Source organism: Lolium perenne, chromosome 4 (assembly GCF_019359855.2).
Source record: "Lolium perenne isolate Kyuss_39 chromosome 4, Kyuss_2.0, whole genome shotgun sequence".
Lineage (NCBI taxonomy): Eukaryota > Viridiplantae > Streptophyta > Magnoliopsida > Poales > Poaceae > Lolium > Lolium perenne.
The window spans coordinates 268,005,615-268,026,522 of NC_067247.2; the positions used below are offsets into that span (position 1 = coordinate 268,005,615).

Here is a 20,908-nt window from a genome sequence, read left to right on the forward strand (position 1 = left end):
GAGTGGGCGCGGGCCCGATCCGGGCTTCTGCGGGTCCAATCTGGGCTCGCGAGGCCCGGATCGGCCGGTGGCGGAGTTGCTCGCCGAGGGCCGATGCTGAGTTGGCGACAGCCTCGGTGGGCGGTTCTGGCCCGTGCCGGTGGAGAGGGAGGTTGCCTCTCCCTTGCTGAGTCGGAGTTGGAGGTGGAAGATGGACCATGTCCTCGGCCGTGTGGTGTGTCGGAGTCCACAGATCTGCGACAGATTCGGGGAGGAGCTGCGGTGATAGCGGTGCGAGGCTTCTTGGACGGCGTGGTCCAACCCTCGGAGGTGCGGGATGCGCGATGGCACGGATGAAAATCCCGCCCGATCTTGGTCGGGCCGGCGGCGACGGCACCCACGGGTGTCATTTTTTCCTCGTTGGAGGCGCCGCCGAGGAGCTTCGACATCGTCTGCGCTCTCTCGTGGTGTTGGTGTTGTCTCCGGGCGAAAGCCTAGATTCGGAGTTGGATCGGCGTGATAGCGGCGTCCTCGGCGTCGTTCCTCTGTTGGGAGTATCGCGTTTGGAGACAAGGTTAGAGGTCCTAGGTTGCACTCCTCCGGTGCTCGCCGCTGGCCAAGGCTGTTCTTCAGGGGCGCTATGGACACCATAGTCGGCGTGTCCTTGATCAGGCTTCCTTGATCAGGCTTCCTGGGTTTGTCCGAGTCCCGCCGTCTATCTCTTCAGATGGTGCGTCGACAAGGAGAGGCTCTGGAGGGTCTTTTCTTTGGAAGCGTTCGATGTTGGTCGTGACGCGGTTTTGTAGTTTAGCTTAGGTCAGGCTCCTCTAAGTTTTGTTGTTGTTGTGTCTGTGGTGGAGTGGAGTGTGTGTGCACGCTCGTTGTTTGCAGCGAGTTGTAATCTTCTTGTATGCTTTTTTCTGCCTTCTATAAAGATATGGTACGTCGTTGGCGTACTCGCAAAAAAAAAACATTTTAAAAAAAACATGGACAGCGTCATTTTTGATCTGATGACGACCAGACTCATGAGGGAGAGGGTGCGTCCGTATAAATAGCAACAATCACGATTGACAGAAGTTATATTATCCAATTGAAGCTGTTAAGGGTTCACTGGCGTGATTGTCCACAGGGCTCTAATTCGAAACTTGATTGTCGCCATCACGTGAGTCATCTAGAGAATAACACATAACTAATGCTTTGATTGCCAGCATTGCTTGTAACAAGAAAAGAACCCCTTACTTACAGGATTAGAAACACAAGGTAATCTTGGACAACAGCCAAAAAATAATCCATGCATTAAATTATCATCAAAATTGATATAATAGAATGTAGTACAAATAAATAGGATGAACTCACGCAAGTGAAGAATATTACTACAAAACACTGCGAGTACATTTTCTGAGCGAAGTTAAAAGAAAGCTGCATTTGCAAGTTCAAAAACTGAAGCGCACACTGAACTACAAAACACCTGCTATACTCCACCTTACCAACAGAAGGTTAAATTTTGTATCCGCTTGACAATGAATGGATACTCATCAATTTACAAGCTGCAGATCAATTAATGAAATGTTTGACAATGTGGTCGATTTTCTATAGAGGATTGTTTGTGTATCAACCATCGATGGTACACGGATGCTCTTGCAGCTTGATCGCGGCCTCAGAAATGTCCAAGCTGCAACCACACAGATGATAGCTCCCATCTGAGCTCCAGAGATGATAGCCAGTGTATAGGATTATCCTTCCCTCAACAGAGGCTTGGATAAAATTGAGACGAAGCCTTCAAGGATTCAACATCATCAACTGCAGTCCATGACTGCTCTTGCAGCTTGGCAGCCTCAGCAATATCCGAGTTGCAACCATACACATGGATTGCCAACCGTCTACGCTTTGGAGATGATTGCTTTATGTAGGTATTGTACCAGCTGATGACATCCTCCTTCCCAACTGTCCTTAGCTCTTCAGCTTCTAGTTTGGACATATCAAACATATACCTACAATGATAGGAGACATGACGCGTTTAATGAAATCCATCAGTTGTCATTTACGTATATATATACAACGGAAGTAAAGTACCCAGGCAATACATGGGGAACGTATCACGTGCAAACAACACAAGTTCTGAAAATCTGAAAATGGTCTCCTGAACTGTTGGATTTTGCACCAACGGTTGTGATCGACAGCCTCCATCCCACCTCATATGTTTGGCAAATAAACCCCTGAAATCTCAAAAAACTGCTCTGTCACTCTCTTCTATCCCATCTCTCTTTCTCTCTCTCAGGAGACGGCAGCCAGATTGAATCTCAAGACCCTGAGATCCCGCAGTTCCGGTGGTGCAATATCTCCAGCGTCCTCCGATCCAGCATCCCCATCCCCATGGCATATGGATCCTGCGCCTCTATCGTTCGATGCGGACGCCGCCGGCGTCGGCTTTCCATGCCTGAGCGTCTACAACTTCTGCTCGAGCAGTGCTTCAATTGCAGAGCTGGCCTCCTCTTCTTGACTTGTGTGCTGCACCAGCAAGCCTAGATCTGAGTTTTCTTGCTTTCCTTCGAACCAATTTGTTCTTGTACTTTGGATCCAGTATACATTCTTGAGTCATTTGATTGTTCATGTGAAATCTGGTACAAAGTTCATTTGGTCTTTTCGCAAAAAAAAGTTCATTTGGTCTTCAATGCCTAGCTAGTGCAGTACAACCTTTCTATCGATGTAGTTCCAGTATGTGTGTAGATTCTTTGATTTTGTTCTTGACTTGTGTTAGCTTCTTCTTATGATATGTTCTGAGTAATGTGCAGAAATTACAGGTTCAGTTGTTGAGGAACCGTCTTGAGAATTAAATTAGTGCACATAATATACACTATTCAGTTCCAAATCTATGGATTTTGTATCACCAGCAGCAACGGCAAAATCTATCGTACTCTGTTCAGATCCAAATCCATGGAGCATTTGTTTGTTCTTGACCTTCAGACGTATTTTTCAACCATCATCTTCAGAATTAGATATGGGACTCTGAGGTGGAGCTGCTCACGAGGGGTTCTATGTAAAGTACATTATGACCTGCGGGCGTGTTTTTACAAAATGCACAGACCAGATGTGGGTGCTCCTTCGGGAAAATCAAGGCCACTGGTACAGCATCGGATGGACAGTGTGGAAAATTTTCAGATTTGCAGACTTTGGTCATTTTCACCTGATACGTCCCCGCAATACATGCCAGTAATTTGAACTGCATGTCATTCAAACTGCTGGTCAGGTTTTATCTACAAAAACCAGATGATTTAGGCACATGGGGTTTCTTTTGGCCAAGTGATCAAAGTTACAATCAAATTCTGTAGAATATGAGGCGTTTGAATTGCTTTCTATAAGCAGTGCACTGCTTTTCCAAAGCTTAACGAGAAAATTAGCAAGAACTGGTCATTTCCAACTTGTTCCCAATCAGTTGTTGGCCTGCTGCCTTATGGCATTTTTTTTGTTGGATATGCGGAGTAGAAAGGCACAGCTCGCCATTAACACGTGTAGGTTCAAAAAAAGCTAGGCGCTAATTCCTAGTTTTGCCTCTTCCTAGCGTAAGCGCACGCATATCATGATTAAGTGTCAGGCATGTTTCTGTCGCCTAGCGCATGTCTAAGCGCATGAAACTGCAAGCTTCAACTTGGTGCCCCCAAGCTTGGAGCTTGGATTCGGATAATCCATGGTGTGGCAAGATAAATGACTTCATGACACGCACTATTGGCACGAAGAAAGTGAAAGAGGGCAGATTCTACGGTTTATGCATAACCAGACAAATATGTAGCACATGTTTAGTTGTGTTAAGGTTGAGCGGTCAGACCCAACCAATGAACACCCCCAGTCTTGATCTTAAACCAGTTAGCCTTAGGTAGATACTAATTACTTCGTTGCACACAAGTTCCCAATGATCCATAGCTGCACTTGAAGCAAGAAAGAAGTTATACCTTTTGTCGACAATCTGCGACCAGTAATCACCAGTTTGATAGCTAAGGGAAGGATCCTTTTCGAGTTTATCAGCTATTAGTCCACTCTTATGATGCTCAAAAGTCTCCTCCTCTAGCCCATCCTTCAAACAGCACAGGTATTGACCAAGAGTAAGAAAGTAATTTTGAAGTTCCAATTAATTAACTTTTCAGCTTTCATAAATTTGAAAATATATCCTCAAAACACAACAAGAAATACAGGGGTAGATGAATACCAGCATTCCAAAACCAACTTAATGTTTTGACAATTCAAACAAGACAAGAACAAGGAAAAAGCTATGAATAATAAAATAGCATTCCACAAGCTTAAGATATCTTTTGTGTTTCCAATTGCATGAAGAGCGGAGAAATATCAATATCAGTGATAAAAGTTTGTATTTGGGATTTCCATATTAAACATGAATATGAATATAAATATTTGGAAATTCAATTCGACTCCCAAGTGCGTATGCTCTCTATCAAAAAATTATATTTTGTAATGTCAAAAAAATTTGAAAAAAAAATTCTACATGCACATTTCCACAATATATGTGAGTTCGTCAAGTTTCGCATGGAATAAATTGTTAGGTTTCACGGTGTATGCACACACACGAGTGATGCTGAAGCTCTTGATTTATTTCTCTACGTAATAGCTTGTCTTACAAGTGATGAGTACATGTCCTTATATAGGACTCAGGAACCGTCTATCCTAGGAACCGTCTATCCTAGAGATGGAGTTCAAATTTGATTTGAACTCTACTACCTTAGCTACTAAGCAACGGCTGAGTTCAAGTTTGTTTTGAACTCTACTACCTTAGCTACTACTACTCTACTAGCAACATGATTAAAACAACAATTCTCCCCCTAATCTAGTTGCGGTAGAGGTTGATGACGCCAATTCTTTCTCGCAGATTTTGAAACTGAACGCGACCAAGTGCCTTGGTCAGAATATCTGCGAGTTGGTCTTCTGTGCCGATGTACTCGACCGTGACAGTTCCATCCTCAATGCAGTCCCTGATGTAGTGGTACCGCGTGTCGATGTGCTTGCTAGGTCATGGTACACTGGATTCTTGCATAGTTGGATCGCAGACTTATTGTCCACGAGCAGATTAGCGACGAGAGGAGCAGATCCCAGCAAGTCGCCGAGCAAACGGCCGAGCCAAACACCTTGACACGCCGTCGTCGCAGCTGCGATGTACTCAGATTCGCAGGACGACAATGCCACCACCCTTTGCTTCTGGCTCTGCCATGACACTGGGCAATTTCCGAAGAAGAAGAGTGTACCTGTAGTACTCTTCCTGTCATCGATATCACCAGCATGATCTGCATCGCTGTAGCCGATCAGGTGTGCACCTTCTGGCGCGGAGGAGAACGAACAGCCGGTGTTGATCGTCCCCGCAATGTAGCGGAGCAGGTGCTTCACAGCACTCAGATGCTCCGTGGTGGGCGCTTCCATGAAGCGGCTCACCATGCCAACGGCGAAGCTGATGTCCGGCCTCGTGTGCACGAGGTAACGCAGACTGCCGACAATGCTGCGGTACAGCGTGACGTCGATCGGAGGATTCGTGCTCCTCTTCGAGAGCTTCAGCCTTGGTTCCATCGGCACATGAGCTGCGTTGCAGTCAGCCATGCCCGCCTTTTCGAGCACCTTCGCTGCGAAGGCGCTCGCCCGACGTGATGTGGCCGGGGAGCCTAACATACCTCGATTCCTGTGCACGGGGTGAGCAAGCCTGTGTCGCTCATCTTGAACTTGCCGCACATCTCGCCGCTTGAAGCTTGAGATTGCGGTGGTGCTCCCTCCTGTGACGACGAGATCGTCGACGTAGACGCCGAGCAGGAGTCGTGAGTCACCCTCTCCACGAGTGTACACGGCATGCTCCGAAGCACTCCGCACGAAACCGAGTGACACCAGCACGGCATGGAGCTTGGTGTTCCATGCGCGCGGGGCCTGACGGAGACCGTAGAGTGCCTTGTGGAGGCGCATCACCTTGCTCGAGTTGTTGCCATCGACGAATCCTGGTGGCTGAGTCACATACACTTCCTCCCCCAAATCACCGTTGAGGAATGCCGTCTTCACGTCCATGTGGTGGACCTCCCACTTGAATTGGGCAGCGACGGCGATCAGGAGCCTGACAGAGTCCAGTCGCGCAACGGGGGCAAAGACTTCATCGAAGTCAATCCCTAGCCGCTGGATGTATCCCTTCGCGACGAGCCTGGCCTTGTGCTTGAGGACGTGACCGTCGGCGTCACGCTTGAGCTTGAAGATCCACTTCAATCCGATGGGCTTGTGACCCGGCGGCAGATCAGCAAGTGACCATGTCTGGTTCTCCTCGATTGACTGCAGCTCATCGACCATGGCGAGCCGCCAATCTTCGTCTCCTTCGGCCTCGGCGAGCGTTGCTGGCTCGCCTGTGGGAGTGAGGAGGAGGCGCTCCGCCCGCCCTGGATTCTCCTCATTTGGGTTGAGGAAGTCTCGAATGTTGCGGTAGCGAGCGAGACTTGGGTCAACTCCAGCATCCAGATTCTCGATGCCTCCATCTGCTGGTGGAGAGACGAAACGCACGGGCTGGTCTGATGCCGCAGAGATGGGCCGACCCACCAATGGTGGCCCAGTCGGAGCCGATGCTACCTGTGGTGACGGCGAAGGAGAGCTTGATGCGAGTGCCGTCACCGGTTTCTCCGACGGTCTTGCCGTTGGTTGCGACATCGTCCAACTCTCCACAGCGAGAGTGGCGGCGCCGTCATTGTGCTCTCCCAATCCCGGCTCGCGGCCTCGTCGAAGATGACGTCGCGGGAGACATGGAGGCACTTCTTCTCCGGGTCATATAGGCGATACGCCTTGCTTCCTTCCTCATACCCAAGCATCACCATCGGGCGGCTGCGGTCCTCAAGCTTCTTCAAGCCTGGTTTCGTCTCCTTCGCGTATGCCTTGCAGCCGAATACGCGAAGAAAGTGAACGCTAGGTTTTCTGCCATACCAGGCTTCAAATGGTGTCTTCCTTCCGGGCTTCTTGTCAAGGATCTGTTTAGGACGAACACCGCCGTTGCTGCCGCTTCTCCCGTAACTTAGCCGGGACGGATTTCGCCTTGAGCATGCTCGGACGGCGCCAACGATCGTCCTGGTTCCGCCGTTCCACTACCCCATTACATTGTGGAGAATAGGAGGCGGTGAGGTGACGCCGGACGCCATGCTCTGCGCACCACTCGGCGAACTCGTCCGCCGTGAACTCGCCGCCCGATCGGTGCGGAGCACGCGCAGAGGACGCCGCGTCTCCTTCTCCGTCTCGGCCCGGAAACGCCGAATTGCCGCAGCTGCCTCATCCTTCGACTCCGAAAGGTGCATGCCCACATGTACCGCCGTTGTCGTCGATGAGCAAGAGGAAGTACTTCTTCCCTCCCGGTGTTCTTTGGCGAGATTGGACCGCAGAGGTCACCGTGCACGAGCTCAAGAGGCGTCGTGGCACGGTACTTGGTTGCCGCAGGAAATGGGAGCGCCGGTGCTTCCCGCGATGCAAAGCCGCAAAGCTGCTCGGCATGGCCGATGGTGGGGAGACCGCGCACCACTCCCTTCCTCGACATCTTCTCGAGGCTATCGAAGCTACGATGGACGAAGCGTGAGTGCCGGCGCCACGCGTCGTCATTGGCGTGCGCCGCCGGACACACCGGCGCACGATTTGGAGTCGCGCCACGTAGAGTTTGTTCGTCGTCCTTGGCACCTTGGCGATCAAGACCTTGGCACGATCGCGGACCTCCATGTAGCCGTGCTCGACGTGGGTGGGGTACCCGAGCTCGTCTAGCTGCCCAATGCCGACGATGTTCGACTTGAGCCGTGGGATCCAAGACACGCCGGCCAGCTCGTGATGTCGCTCGTTGTTGATGACGAAGAGGACGGTTCCGCGGCCGCAGACGTCGACAACCGATCCATCGCCGAAGCGCACCTTGCCGGAGATCTGTCCGGCTCGGCGAAGACGCTATCGTCGCCGGTCATGTGGTTCGACGCTCCCGTGTCGAGGTACCACGCTGCGTCGATGTCGTGCGACGTGCGCTCGAACACGACGCGGGCGCGCTCCTCATTGAGATACACTGCTCCCCGTAGGCGGTGCGGGTGGATCGATCGATGTCGAGGAGGCTCGCACCGGCGGTGCAGAGATGCGAGCTCGACGATGGTGGCCATGTGCGGCTCCGGGTGCTTTTCCGCCATTCTCGTCCTAGATCGGGTGCGCCGCCGCAGCAGCTTCGTCCCGCCGCTTCTTGCGGCGATCACGCTTCAGTGCCCCTTCTTGCCACAATAGTGGCGGTTCTGTGATCGGGCGTTGCTGCTGAGCCTTGCGATAGCGAGGACTTGGGCGGTGGCTTGCCACCCTTTTGTCCACCGCCACCGTTCCCGCCGCAGTCGCCTCCCCGCCGCTTCCTCCTTCGTCCTCCCACCGCTTCTCTGTCGCCAGCAAGTTGCCACCGGAGGCGGTGGTGTCTGCTCGTGGTTCAGCGATCCTCGACGGCCCGAAGGTGTCCGACAACCTCCTCCACGGTGAGTGTGGCCGGGTTCATCATCGTCTCCATCGAGAAAGCGATCTGCACAAACTGTTTTGGGACGACAGAGAGGAATTTCCTTACTATCTTCTCATCATCGCAGGTATCCCCGAGGGAGCGCATGGTGGCGGCGAGGTTCGTGATGCGCAATCCGAACTCGTCGATGCGCTCGCCATCCTTGAAGGCGATCGTCTCGAATTCAGTACGGAGCCGCCGCATGCGTGAATCGCGGACACGATCGTTGCCCTGGTGCTGCACCTTGATCGCCTCCCACGCCGCCTTGGCGCTCCCCTTCCCGATCAGCATTGGATGCATCTCGGGTGGAGTGGAGCGGAGCAGTGCCGCCAAGGCCTGCTTGTCCTCTCGCCGAGAGACTGCGGCGTCCTCGATCGCGTCCCAGAGCGATGCCGCTTGCAGGTTCACCTCCATCACCATGGCCCGATTGGTGTAGTCTCCGCGCTTGAGCATCGGGAAGACGAGGCTCGTACCGCCGCCTCCGCCGCTAGTCATCTCGCGGATCACCTCCCGCTGTACCACGACCTCGCCCCCGCCGTGTCGCACCCTGCTCCGTCCCCGACTTGGCGATCGCCGTCGCTCGTTTGCCGGAGGAGGGGTTGCGGACGCACGCCGCTGCTGGAGAGGTGGTGGTGCCGACATCTCCCTTCCTCGACATCTTCTCGAGGCTATCGAAGCTCTGATACCAATTGTTAGGTTTCACGGTGTATGCACACACACGAGTGATGCTGAAGCTCTTGATTTATTTCTCTACGTAATAGCTTGTCTTACAAGTGATGAGTACATGTCCTTATATAGGACTCAGGAACCGTCTATCCTAGGAACCGTCTATCCTAGAGATGGAGTTCAAATTTGATTTGAACTCTACTACCTTAGCTACTAAGCAACGGCTGAGTTCAAGTTTGTTTTGAACTCTACTACCTTAGCTACTACTACTCTACTAGCAACATGATTAAAACAACATAAATATTTTTTGTGGTCTATGTAAAAAAGAGAAAAAATATCTTCTGAAAAAACTTATTTTTAGCATTGAATTTTGTCTTTTTATGCACGCCAAACGACAAGTCGATTTTTCATTAAACGACTTTGTGAGCGCGTAGCACGTGAAGATGTACGTGCAAATTTTTCATTATAATTTTTTTGAAATTTCAAAATGTGTGTAACATGCATTTCAAAATAAACGGAGCATATGCTCCCATGTGCCAAAACACCACTCTCATATTAATAAGACATGTTTTCTCAATGAAGACATGGATACATCATTAGTTCATTACAAGGATACACCATAAAGTCAAGCAAAGTTCATTTTAAAATGATAAAATATACGATGAAGAAAAACATCTCAAAGACAATTTGTTTAGGAATTGCTGCTTAGAATAAAAGTAAAATGTCAACAAATACTTATGAAAATATGAGTGCACGATTTCCATAGGTCAGAGATAATCATCACTATGCTGTTGTAAGAATCAAACTGATGCATGTGGCATGTGAACAAAATATTACCATGTCCTGTAGAATCTTAGTAGTTAGATATAATATGCTATAACCTACATTTTCTATCAGGTGCAAAAATATGAGATAATACATCACTAACGCAGAATTGTGAAGTTGGATAGAAGCAATACCAGCAAAGCAGACACACCATCAATGAAGTTATCAATCCGGCTTTGTAGGTAAACAGGGCTATACTTGGAGGACATAACTCGGAAACAGTACGCCAAAAGGCGGTATGTCATCCGTGGACTAGAGTCCACAGTATAACCAAGCTGCTCCTTTGTTCTATCATTGGAATACCAAGAAAATCAATTAGCAAGGTTGACGCAGAATATAAATAATAATAGAAGTATAATAAGCACCCCCTCCCCCTCCTAAAAAATGTGATCTACAAATATGAGCAGCCAAAACTATTTTACTTTCAACCAACTTTACTTAAAAAATGGCATTGTGCAATATACAATGCATATGTTTGAAAGGCCTAGGAAAAACCATCCATAATACTCCAACCATTTTGAAATATGTGCACTTTTTTGGAGCATCTTTCCACAACATTTCCAATTGAAGGCATCACATGTGTTGTAATTGCAGCATTAACCCTACCCATACTGTAGTACTGTAAAAGAGAGATTACTGGTTGCATTACGTCATTTAATAGCAACAGGAATATGCATGGACCACTGTAATTAACTATTTCTTATATTTGGTATTGTGGATGGGACTTCATCTGAAAAAACAAGAAATGTACCTCAGCTGATTAAAGCAAGGTTCTTCAATGATATTGCTGAAAAGATCTGTAATAGCTCTTAGTCGTGTTGACTCCTTTCCAGTGTCTTGCTCGACTGGAAAATAAACCTGACAAGAAGTGGTGTATCAGAAGGCTGTCCGATTAACCTAAAGCAGAAAAAAGGGCCTCTTGAGGGTACACTTTTGTAGGTTTCCTGAGATTCCAGATCAGATGCCCATGCACTATATCAAAGTGGTTGTATTATATATAGCAGGGTACTCACAAATAGGATACTATTACAGTGAAAGGAAGGGTACTGATGCTATTTAACATACAATTTATAATTTCAAACAGCATCTCAAGAAACATGCAATAGAGTTATAGAGGTATGCTTCAGTATACAGTTATTAAGATCTAAAGAAAGGTGCACAATAATTAACAGGGCACCAGAATATAACCCACCTCAACCACAGAATTCTCTTCAAGATCATTCTCCACCCGTACACTTCTAATAAAATTTGCACCATGAGGAATGCAAAAAACACTTTCCCCATGCCTTGCCTCCTCTGGCAATGCCTGTCCCGACAAACTATTTTGGAATATTTTTGATATATTTATCGCTTCCTCTCCTGACAGATTACCATGACATAGGCCCTCGATGTGCAACTGCATGTGTCCAAGGAAAGTGATTTATACAATCTACCAAATGTATGCATGATTAAAAAAAAACATTCCAGTATTTTTTATCAGAACCATACTGTCAGCAAGCGTTCTTCATTCTTGGATACCATTTGATACATGTAAGAACAGGCAGTACCAGAAATATTGCAGATATAAACATCAACGTCGTACTTACTTGAGAAAGAAGCTTTGGAACAAATTCTGCCAGATCAGAAAAGGTTAACGTTGCAAGAACTTTACGTTTTTCATCGACATCCCAGAATATTTTTCGTAAGAATTGTAGCCTCAAGTAGGTGGAATGGCTCATAGGCTTCATATTAGTGTTTTTGTAAGCTCTTTCCAGATCCTCCTTGATGACCTGGTGAGTGCACAATAAAACTGTATATAAATACTAAGATGCAGAAGTCTATAGACGGTTTTGTGCTTTCTTGAATTCTCTTATCTATATGTTAACAACTAGTAAGGTGAAAACCAAAAGAACTGTATAAGCCAGTCACACAAGTGGTTGGGCTGCACTCAGTTGACAAGCTTCTCTCGCTGGAAGCTAACTATGTCGATAACTAAGACAGAAAACATGAAGTTGGACCAAATGAATGAATTGTTTTCCTAATTTGATCACGTTAACAATTACAAGAATAATCGTCAATTTAAGTTATCCATTTTTCCTGTGGAAGTCAATGGAGAAGGTACAGAGCTACATGCAAACATATGAAAAAAAAAATACATTACCACATTTATATTCAATATAATCTATCATGTCTTCAGCATAGAAACATATTACCTCAAACCTATCCATCTTCGGAGAAAAGGATTGAGAAGCAGCCAAGATGTGGGACAGCAGGACGGACAGCTTGTCATTGTATCCGTAAAGCTTTAACTCAAGGTTGCTACCAACAACGGATAACGATGTCTCAAGTTTAGCCACAGAAGCCTGGGAGTCATAAACCAATTGTAAGATATAATTCAGATAGGCCTAACCAATTAACAATAGTCAATAAGATTGCAGATACTGTGATTTCAACTCAAATAAAATTGTAAATACAAAAAATATGGGAACAGAGACGAAAGTTGGTCATCTGATATCTGATCTGGGAAGCAAGACAGCAAATCGAAATATTCAATAGTAGCTAGAACAAAAACTTCGTAAAACAATACTGCACAAATAAAATTCAGTAGACAGAGATGATCCCTAATTTATATGGATAAAACACCCTATGTGAAACTTTGCATCAATAAAGGATTTTGGATCCGTTGCGAATGCCAGCTATCCAACTAATGTCAAGCCTTCTCATTTACACCGTATCAGATGTAAATGTTCACTCTTAATTAAGTTGAATAGTGACAAACATTAGCAGCACCATCAAAGCATCCACAGCCACAAGAACTACTGCTGATAAAACTTGTTCATAGTCTTGAAGAGCACATCACATGTGCAATTTACACCGAAGAACATAAAATTCTACGGTAAGCTCATCAAACAAACGTTGAAATAAATTCAATAATACCCACCTGATAGAGGACCTCATTTAGCTCATCTTTAAGAAGATTTGCAAACAGATCTGTCAGGACAGAGTTTCTAAGGCTGCTACAGCCATCCTTGACAGAAATCAAAAAGTATGCATTTGCACGAGGAACATTAAATGCATTATCCATCTTGTGCCAGAGCTTTATGAACGGTTCATCCACAATACACTGAGGATTATCATCGTCTGACAATTTAGGAATGTTAGAATTCCGCAGACTGAAGTCCCCTGGGATAAATTCATTCTTCCGAGGTAAATGAAAATTAGCATCCATATGTGCAGGGTTTCTCCAGCTTTCAATCAAAGATGACGGGATATCCTCTTCAATGTAAGGCGAACCAAACCAAGGTTCACATCTAATATCTGCAAGAAATAGACTGTATCAGAAATGCAACAGTCAATACCACAAGACAACATGCATAATACGCAGTTGAACAAACTTTGACTTGGTCCCATTATTAGCCTAACTTTCCAGCATTTGGTGTAAACATAATGTCAAGTACGAACTCACAAACCGAACAAGCTGTTGCTCCATACAACTCTACAAATAGGATGAGTTTCAAATATGGTAAGTTGCATGTCTAGGTCGAAGCATGAAATAACATTATTATTATTATGGCTACAAAACCATACTAGAATAATGGATATAGAATGTAAAATAATCATTTCATTCTTTATACACTACAAGGAGAAAACATAAGTATAATGAAGACAACATGAGGCATCTCATTTGACTAGTACTGTAGTACGATAGTAAGGCCGAGCAATATGGTGATCAAGAATCATGATATAACACAGGAGCATCAAATGTTGACATAACAATGTTAACTTGAAACTTTGAACAGCTTGCACAATGCTGCACGAGTCTAGTGTTCAGGAGCCTGGCATAGGAGAAAAAAACTGACAAGATGAACTGGTTACCCTGGGACTGCTTATCAAATGATCTGCTAAGTATGTCAACTCTCATGTTGTCTGGATGGAAGAAGCTCAGAACATGCTTGACTAACTCCGGCTCCCATTCCTCGTAAATATATTCTCCAGAAATGATGTGCTTTTCAGAATAAAATAACATATTTTCTGCAAAGTAAGAGTATAAGTAAACCCTGCATCTATTATACACAAATTAAGAGAAACAAACATGGAGAAGGTGATGACCTGAAAGATCTACTACATAATCATCTGGAGGTTGTTCTTCTGCAAATCTGAACTCCATGTACCCAATGTCCTGGAGTTCCTTAAATATCCATTCTTGAGGCTCAGTCTGCTTAAGTAAATTTATATATTGGTACACAGCTGTAATGACCTCGAAGTGCTGCAAAAGCATTCCATATCAGACAATGTTACAAATTGTTAATATGCTTCTCTAGCAAGAAAATAGTTATACTCCCTCCGTCCTATGAAACTTGTCTTAACTTTGTCTAAATTTGGGTGCATTCCGACATGTTTCATGGGACGGAGGGAGTACATGTGAATACATGAATTTATCTAAAGACTGGATGTATTGCTGCTAGTTACAATATCCTGAAGATTATTAGTCTCAATAATGTTTGGCAGTTAAGGATTGGAGGTACAAACTGACCCCATCATAAAGACAATCACGTGTTCCTCAGCACAAGGCATTGCTGGGATGTTGTTAAATGCAACAGTAAAATGATGATGTAAACACTAAAGTACTTCGATTTGAGAAGAAAAAAAGTCTCAGCCAACAAAGATATGCATAATTAGAAATGTAAACATCGTCTGAACCTTCATACATTTTTAAGTCCTGAATCAGTAAGGCGTATGGACATTTCAAAGACATAGGCATATGAGGATCGTTGTGCTCCTCCACTGCCAACGCCAGCACTCAATGAGCTAGCCAAACCTCTAGCTTTCAAAGAATAAAGTAAGCTTCCCTTGCCCTCTGAAAATAAAAACAAGATGATCAGTTGCTGAATGGAAGGGCATGATTACATGAAGAACAGACCTCTGCATGCTCCAAATACACACTAAATTAAGATAGTAACCACCATTGGATTTTTTATTCAAAAATATAATTTTTTTATAATGCAAAAGGTTTCATAAAGAGCTAGTGTGCTGCAAAGAATACAAAATTTCCAGACGTTAACATAGAATAAGATAACCCTAAACAAAGAATAAAGGACATTCAGAAAATCCCTGCAGGTGAGGCATACAGGGGTCAGCCCAATCAAGGACATAATACATAAGAATATCTATTCAATCGGGTAATCTGTAATCCAACTGATACTATCATAATAAATCAAGGTGAATACATTGTCAGGATTTGAACCTAAAAGGAAAGAATGGCTACTATTAAACAGCTTGAAAACCCTCAAGAGAGGAAAACATAATGAAACAAATATTTGAAGAGGAAACCAAGTGCATGCTTAGTATTCAACATACAATAAAAGATACAGCACCTGCGCCGACGAGCAAAAGGTTACCCCTATAGGAAGAAATTATTTACCATGACCAAGAAGATGTGCCAAGTAATCTTCTGGTTTCTTCATGTATTCCTTGTGCAGACAAGGAAGTGTCCATGACAGGAAAAGACTGTGAATATCTCTGACAGCCTCTAGCTTATAAAGTTTACCAGATTTCCAGAAAGGCATATCAGTCTTTGGACTTATATCTAACAGAGGACCAGCTTTAACCTTACTGAATAGCTCCAAGGTCCAAGCTTCTAGAGTGTCAAGGGGTTCTGAAACAAATGAACCATACATCTAATGAATAGCTAGAGAACAAGAGCATCAATTCATTTTAATGAGTTAGTGAACACAAAATTTAAAATAGTTAACAAGCCTCACCTCCCCCAATCATAACAAGCTTCATCATCCCTGCGTGATAGTTACTCGTGTACATCTGCAAAATCTCTTCCCTCAGATTTATTCCACTGCCCATTGCATCCACCAGGCTTTTCTTGTTTCCTATAGATAGTCTCAAAAGTTCAGCACTAGTAAAATTCAATGGATAGCACTACATAAAAACAACCAGATGATAATCATACCCCAGGTAAATCTATTCAACGGGTGCCCTTGAGAGCAAGTATGGGACTGCAGTTGGTAAAGACGGCAGCTATCGCTTTGCAGAACTTGGTTGAACTCTAACAAAACATAATAGTCGAAGCAACAAAATTACAACGCATAATTTAGACAGGAAAACAATAACTAGCAGTGGTTACTTGGTTAAAAAGAAAGAAAAAACACATACCTGAGTCTACTGCTAATATCTCACGGTCCATAGCTTCAGCCTTAACAAGGGGTGATACAAAGAACTGAGAAAATCTAAGAATGAATCAAAACCATGTATTAGTGTAAACTTGAACTGGGAATTTAGTTTATAGAGAAAAACATTAGAATGAAGAAGAGCAGATGATAACTACCTGTCCAATGCTCCCTTCAGATACTCTCGCTTGACCTCAAAATGGTAGCATGTGTATTCAGTTTCAGTAAAAGCATTTGACGAACCACCATGTTTGGACAAGTAACTGTCATACTACATAAGAATATTTATCAAATTAATATAAAAGCTTTCACCAAATCTACAAAATTAAGGTCTCCATAAATAAATTATTAGGAAATACTCCCTCCGTCCCGTTTTAATTAACTCGCCGGTAATTATGCGAAAAACCCCTCACGTTTCCCCCTTTCTACGCCACAGTCCCCGCGCGAGTCACCTCCTGACCACCCGTTCCCTACACTTCTCGATCTGGGGAGTGGATGAGGTCGTCTCCGGCCGATCCCCAAGTCCGCTCGCAAGCGATCGCAAGGAGAGGAGGGGCGCCCTCCTTCTTTCCGTCCGGCGAAAAACCCCATCGCCGGCCGCCGCATCCCCGCAGCGAAAGCCCTACCCCGCCGTCGCCATCGGGCCGCACTCCCCGCCAGCTCCCGGCAGAGGTACGGCTTTACCGCTCCGACCGGCGACCGCCCACCTCCGCCTCTCGCGCGCCTCCTCCGCCGCCCAAGGCCACCTCCTCTGTTCGGATTTCTCTACTTCGGGGTTCTTTTTTTTTGTCTCCGGACGGCGGGCGCCTGTGAAGGTTTGGTTCCTCTGATTTTGTGACTGACTGACGGGGATCTTTTTCTGCCGTGGCTGAGGCGGCGGAGATCGCAAGCGAGCTCACGCCGGCGGCCATGGTGGTTGGTGCGGGCCAGATCTGGGCCCCTGCTTGGAGGCGGGTGTATTTTTGTTACATTGTAAAGGGCTGAAATGTAAAATTGCATTACTGAAGCGTTTTTCTCCCCCTGAGTTAATTAAAACGGGACGGAGGGAGTAGATAGCATTTTGCAAAGGTAAGACAAATCAACTTTGCATGTGAGACAAATCGATGCAAAAGCCCAGGGACTATACGAACCATTATTCATAGCATAGGTAGTGTGCCAGCAGGCCAGCACTACAGAATACTACAGTAGAGAAAGGGCCGCTACATAGCGGCTGGCTGCTGTCGTTGTATCACCCATTTGTGCAGATGTAGCGGCCCTATAGTCCTCTAGTGTGCAGCACCAAGTACTGTGTATCACTTCTAAACAAAGATGTTTCACTGTTTCAGGTTTTTTCCCTAACACAAGGAGAGTTTGTATTTTATTCTAATGGTTCATTCGTATCACTCCCTTATTTCCGTCTGCAAGGTATATTTTTACTAGGCACAAGTATTAATGATTAAAGAGCTTGCCATTAAGTATTGTGGAAACAGCTATGATTGTCTCCGTGGATAGACATGCATAATGCTTAGGAACAGAATGAAGAAATAAGGGCAGAACAGAAGAAATAAATCTAAGAAACTAACATCTGTTCAATTGCATGTATACATGTCTTAGTTTTGCAACTAGATTATAAGAGTAGTATGCCTTGTAGAAAGAAATGGAGTTAGTAAAGGAGAATAAACAAGTTGCAAGCCCACATCCTTCACATGGAAAAGAGGGGGAAAAGAGGAGTTACATTCATCGGAGGAAGAAGGTTTGCTAATAGAATCATTATGCAATAGTATTGCCGTCTAAAAATTCCATTGAATGTTGACTAGTCTAGTAACTACATAGCTCAGAGAGCGTGTTTTCATGCTATATCACCAGTATACGCTATTCACAGAAAAATAACACTTCAGGGCAATGTTTCCACCGCACACTATTCAAAACATTGATCCAAACAGAACATGTGATGGTAATAGAAATAAGGGAACCGGACATCAAAACGCACAAAACTTTCTCATACACAGCTAATCTTAGGGCTTGACACACAGAACAGAAGAAAGGGGCACAAAAGCATGCACATTGTACAAACCTCGTTTTCATCTGGAAATTCAGAGCTCCCCATAAAAAGCATGTGCTCTGCAAAAAATTGGACTCTGAGATTAATATAAACTAGATCATCAGACTGGTGTCTTTTGGGTAGCATCAAACAGAAGGGTTAGTTGTTTTGAGGTCAATGATTGCATACCTAGAAAATGAGCCAAGCCCTGTGCGTTTGGAGGGTCGGTAAAGCTGCCCATTCCAACACACATTGCAGCAGCAGCCTGAAAATTCAATGCCCGTCATGTAAGCACAGGAAAAAACCAAAAAATCACACTTTTGCAACAGGCAGCAATACTCGCAGCGATCGAAATCCACCCTAGCACTTGCAGAATTATGCAGGAAAAAAAAAAAACTGGAATGAACGAGTTACTCTCAACAGTCCAATTTCAATTACACTGTTTATTATGATCCACCTGACTGATCGCTGCCAACACTACTAAATCACGCTAGATCCAACTGATGTTCATAACGCGGCGTCACAGGAACCGCAGACGAGGGTGACCTAATGTACTAGCAAAAGTAGTTTGAGTAGACTAAGTAAAGGCCTAAGAGCAAAAACGCATTGCTACCTTCTTAATGACCGGCTCGGAGCCGCCCTTCTCCTTCTTCCTCTTGGGCTCGCTCCCATCATCATCCTCGTCGTCTTCTTCGTCGTCGTCGTCCCCCTCCTCGTCGCTATACTCTTCGTCGTCCTCGTCCTCGTCATCTTCATCATCATCCCCATCCTCCATGTCCACGTCTTCGGCGGGCTTGGGGGCAGGGCCGCCGTCGGCGTAGATCTCGGGGTCGTGGACGAGGAGGGCGCAGAGGCCGTTGGCGAGGCGGAGGAGGCGGTAGGAGCGCTTGTCGCTGGGAGACTTGACCACCAGCTCGTCGTCGCGCGAGACAGCCGCCGCCATCTCGACCGTCCGCCGCCGCCGATACGAGAGAGGAGGAGGTGGTGGGAGATAGTCCGGGGGCGTCAGTAGGAGCCCGCCTCCTCCCCTGTTTCTTTCGTTTATATCTCGGTTTTGTTTACTGGGGCCCCTTGTTTATTAGGGTTGCTTCGAAGAGTTGTAGTGTAGGGCATCAAGCCATCGACGAATCACTTGTCTAAAACGGGAGCATACGCCATTGGGCAAAAGAGCTTTGGAGGGAAAAAATAGAGAGGTGTAATAATCCTTGTAAGAATCCACATATATATTTTTATCATACCATGGACTTTCATAGGAGCTACTCCCACCGTTTGCAAATATATGGCGTTTTAAACACTGCAAAGTGACTAGATACACACCATAGTGAGTGAATTTACACACTAAAAATAGACTAGATACATACCAAAGTAGATAAATCTACTAAAAACTAAAACATCTTATATTAGTGAATTGGAGGGAGCACTTGGTAACCTATTTAAGCTTATTTTATCATATTTATATCCGTTAGCACTATAAGTAATTACAAATGTCATTTTAATATAAATAATCTGGTCAAAAGAAATTTACTTAGCTTGCCAGTTTATGCTAAACTTAGATGTCGTGATAAGTTTCTTTACCCTTAACATATATTCACACATCTTTTAGCCTTTGGCACATATGAGTGAAGATGATCATGCCTAATCAAATGTCACAAATAATCCATCATCAAATGTGGCTCGTACCGTTGGCACTATCGCCACCAAATACACCCCAAAGCCACCATGGCCATCTTCATTGAAACTCGCGCTACCACCACCAAGCTCATCTCCAAACCATCATTTTTAGAGTACCTAAGCTAACTTCTCATAATATGCAACCTCACTACCAACACATATGTCCTCACGTCAGGCTCCAAGGTATTAACATCGCAGAACATGATACTATGTCCTTGAATCCAAAAAAAAAAACTCCTCAAACAACACACCATCAAAACTTGTAGATCCACCTTGTATGGTGCACTTTTCCCTCTCATCTTTAATCGTCTCCTTGGCCACCTTCCTACATGTTGGTCTATTCTTCGGTGAACGTGATGAGTCACGAGTTGGACTCTTGGTGACATCATCGTCTTATACTTCTAGTCTGCCATCCCCCTCTGATGGACTCTAAGACTGATAGGTCTTAACCCCTTGATGTGGTTTAGTGTTGGAACTTCTCATATTTCTTCACCTTGGGCCAACAAGGAAGAGATTGGATGGACTTGTTCTTGGCTCCTTGGAAGAAAATGCATGTGCTTCACTAAGTTGCACCAAAGTTTTGGTATAACCTATATTCGTTTCGGATCACTTCCTCTCCCGGGTCGCTCTCGCGCGGGGGCGACTCCGGAGAGCCCAACCCTAGGCCAAGCAACCACCACAAAGCCACCTCCCCTGGCCGCTGCCGCCGCCGGCACCGGTGGCGGTGGCGGCGCCCTGCTGCCGAAGGCGGAAGGGAATGGTGGGCGCGCCCCGGTGTCTCCTCTGCGCGCGGAGAGGCGGCGACCTGGCGGCTGGCGCGGCGCGGCGGCGGCCTGGCGGCTGGTGCGGCATGGCGAGGTGGTCTCCGGGCCGGCGTGGCGTCTTTGCGGCCGACCGGCGGCGGAGGGCGGCCGGCTCGCGCCTAGCGGAGGCCACGCCACTGGCGGGCTCGATCTGGGCCTCACGGGCCCGGTGCGGGCGGACGGCTGCGGCCTTCGGGCGGGGTGGCGCCTTGCACAGCGGCCCGTCGGTGGGTGCGGTGGCGCGGTGTGGGGTTGGCGCGGTGGAGGCTACGGAGGC

The 20,908-nt window shown here is 46.1% G+C and overlaps 1 protein-coding gene across 2 annotated transcripts; it reads right to left on the reverse strand.

Moving 5' to 3' along the window:
• Positions 1-1,259: 1,259 nt before the first annotated feature.
• Positions 1,260-19,148, reverse strand: LOC127294901 (nardilysin-like). 2 transcript variants are annotated; one of them, XM_051324810.1, is made up of 19 exons: positions 18,771-19,145; positions 18,347-18,422; positions 18,191-18,237; positions 16,296-16,408; positions 16,124-16,197; positions 15,921-16,016; positions 15,721-15,840; positions 15,381-15,614; positions 14,668-14,816; positions 14,069-14,225; positions 13,835-13,990; positions 12,900-13,276; positions 12,172-12,321; positions 11,566-11,748; positions 11,172-11,375; positions 10,731-10,837; positions 10,114-10,267; positions 3,927-4,048; positions 1,260-1,970 (listed from the first exon to the last, which is right to left on the reverse strand). In XM_051324810.1, the coding sequence occupies exons 1-19, from the start codon at positions 19,098-19,100 to the stop codon at positions 1,724-1,726; spliced, it is 3,096 nt and encodes a 1,031-aa protein (XP_051180770.1). In that variant the 5' UTR covers positions 19,101-19,145; the 3' UTR covers positions 1,260-1,723. The 2 variants fall into 2 exon arrangements, with proteins under 2 accessions (XP_051180770.1, XP_051180771.1); XM_051324811.2 differs by lacking the exon at positions 3,927-4,048 and having other exon boundaries at positions 1,814-1,970; positions 18,771-19,148.
• Between the last annotated feature and the right edge of the window lie 1,760 nt (positions 19,149-20,908).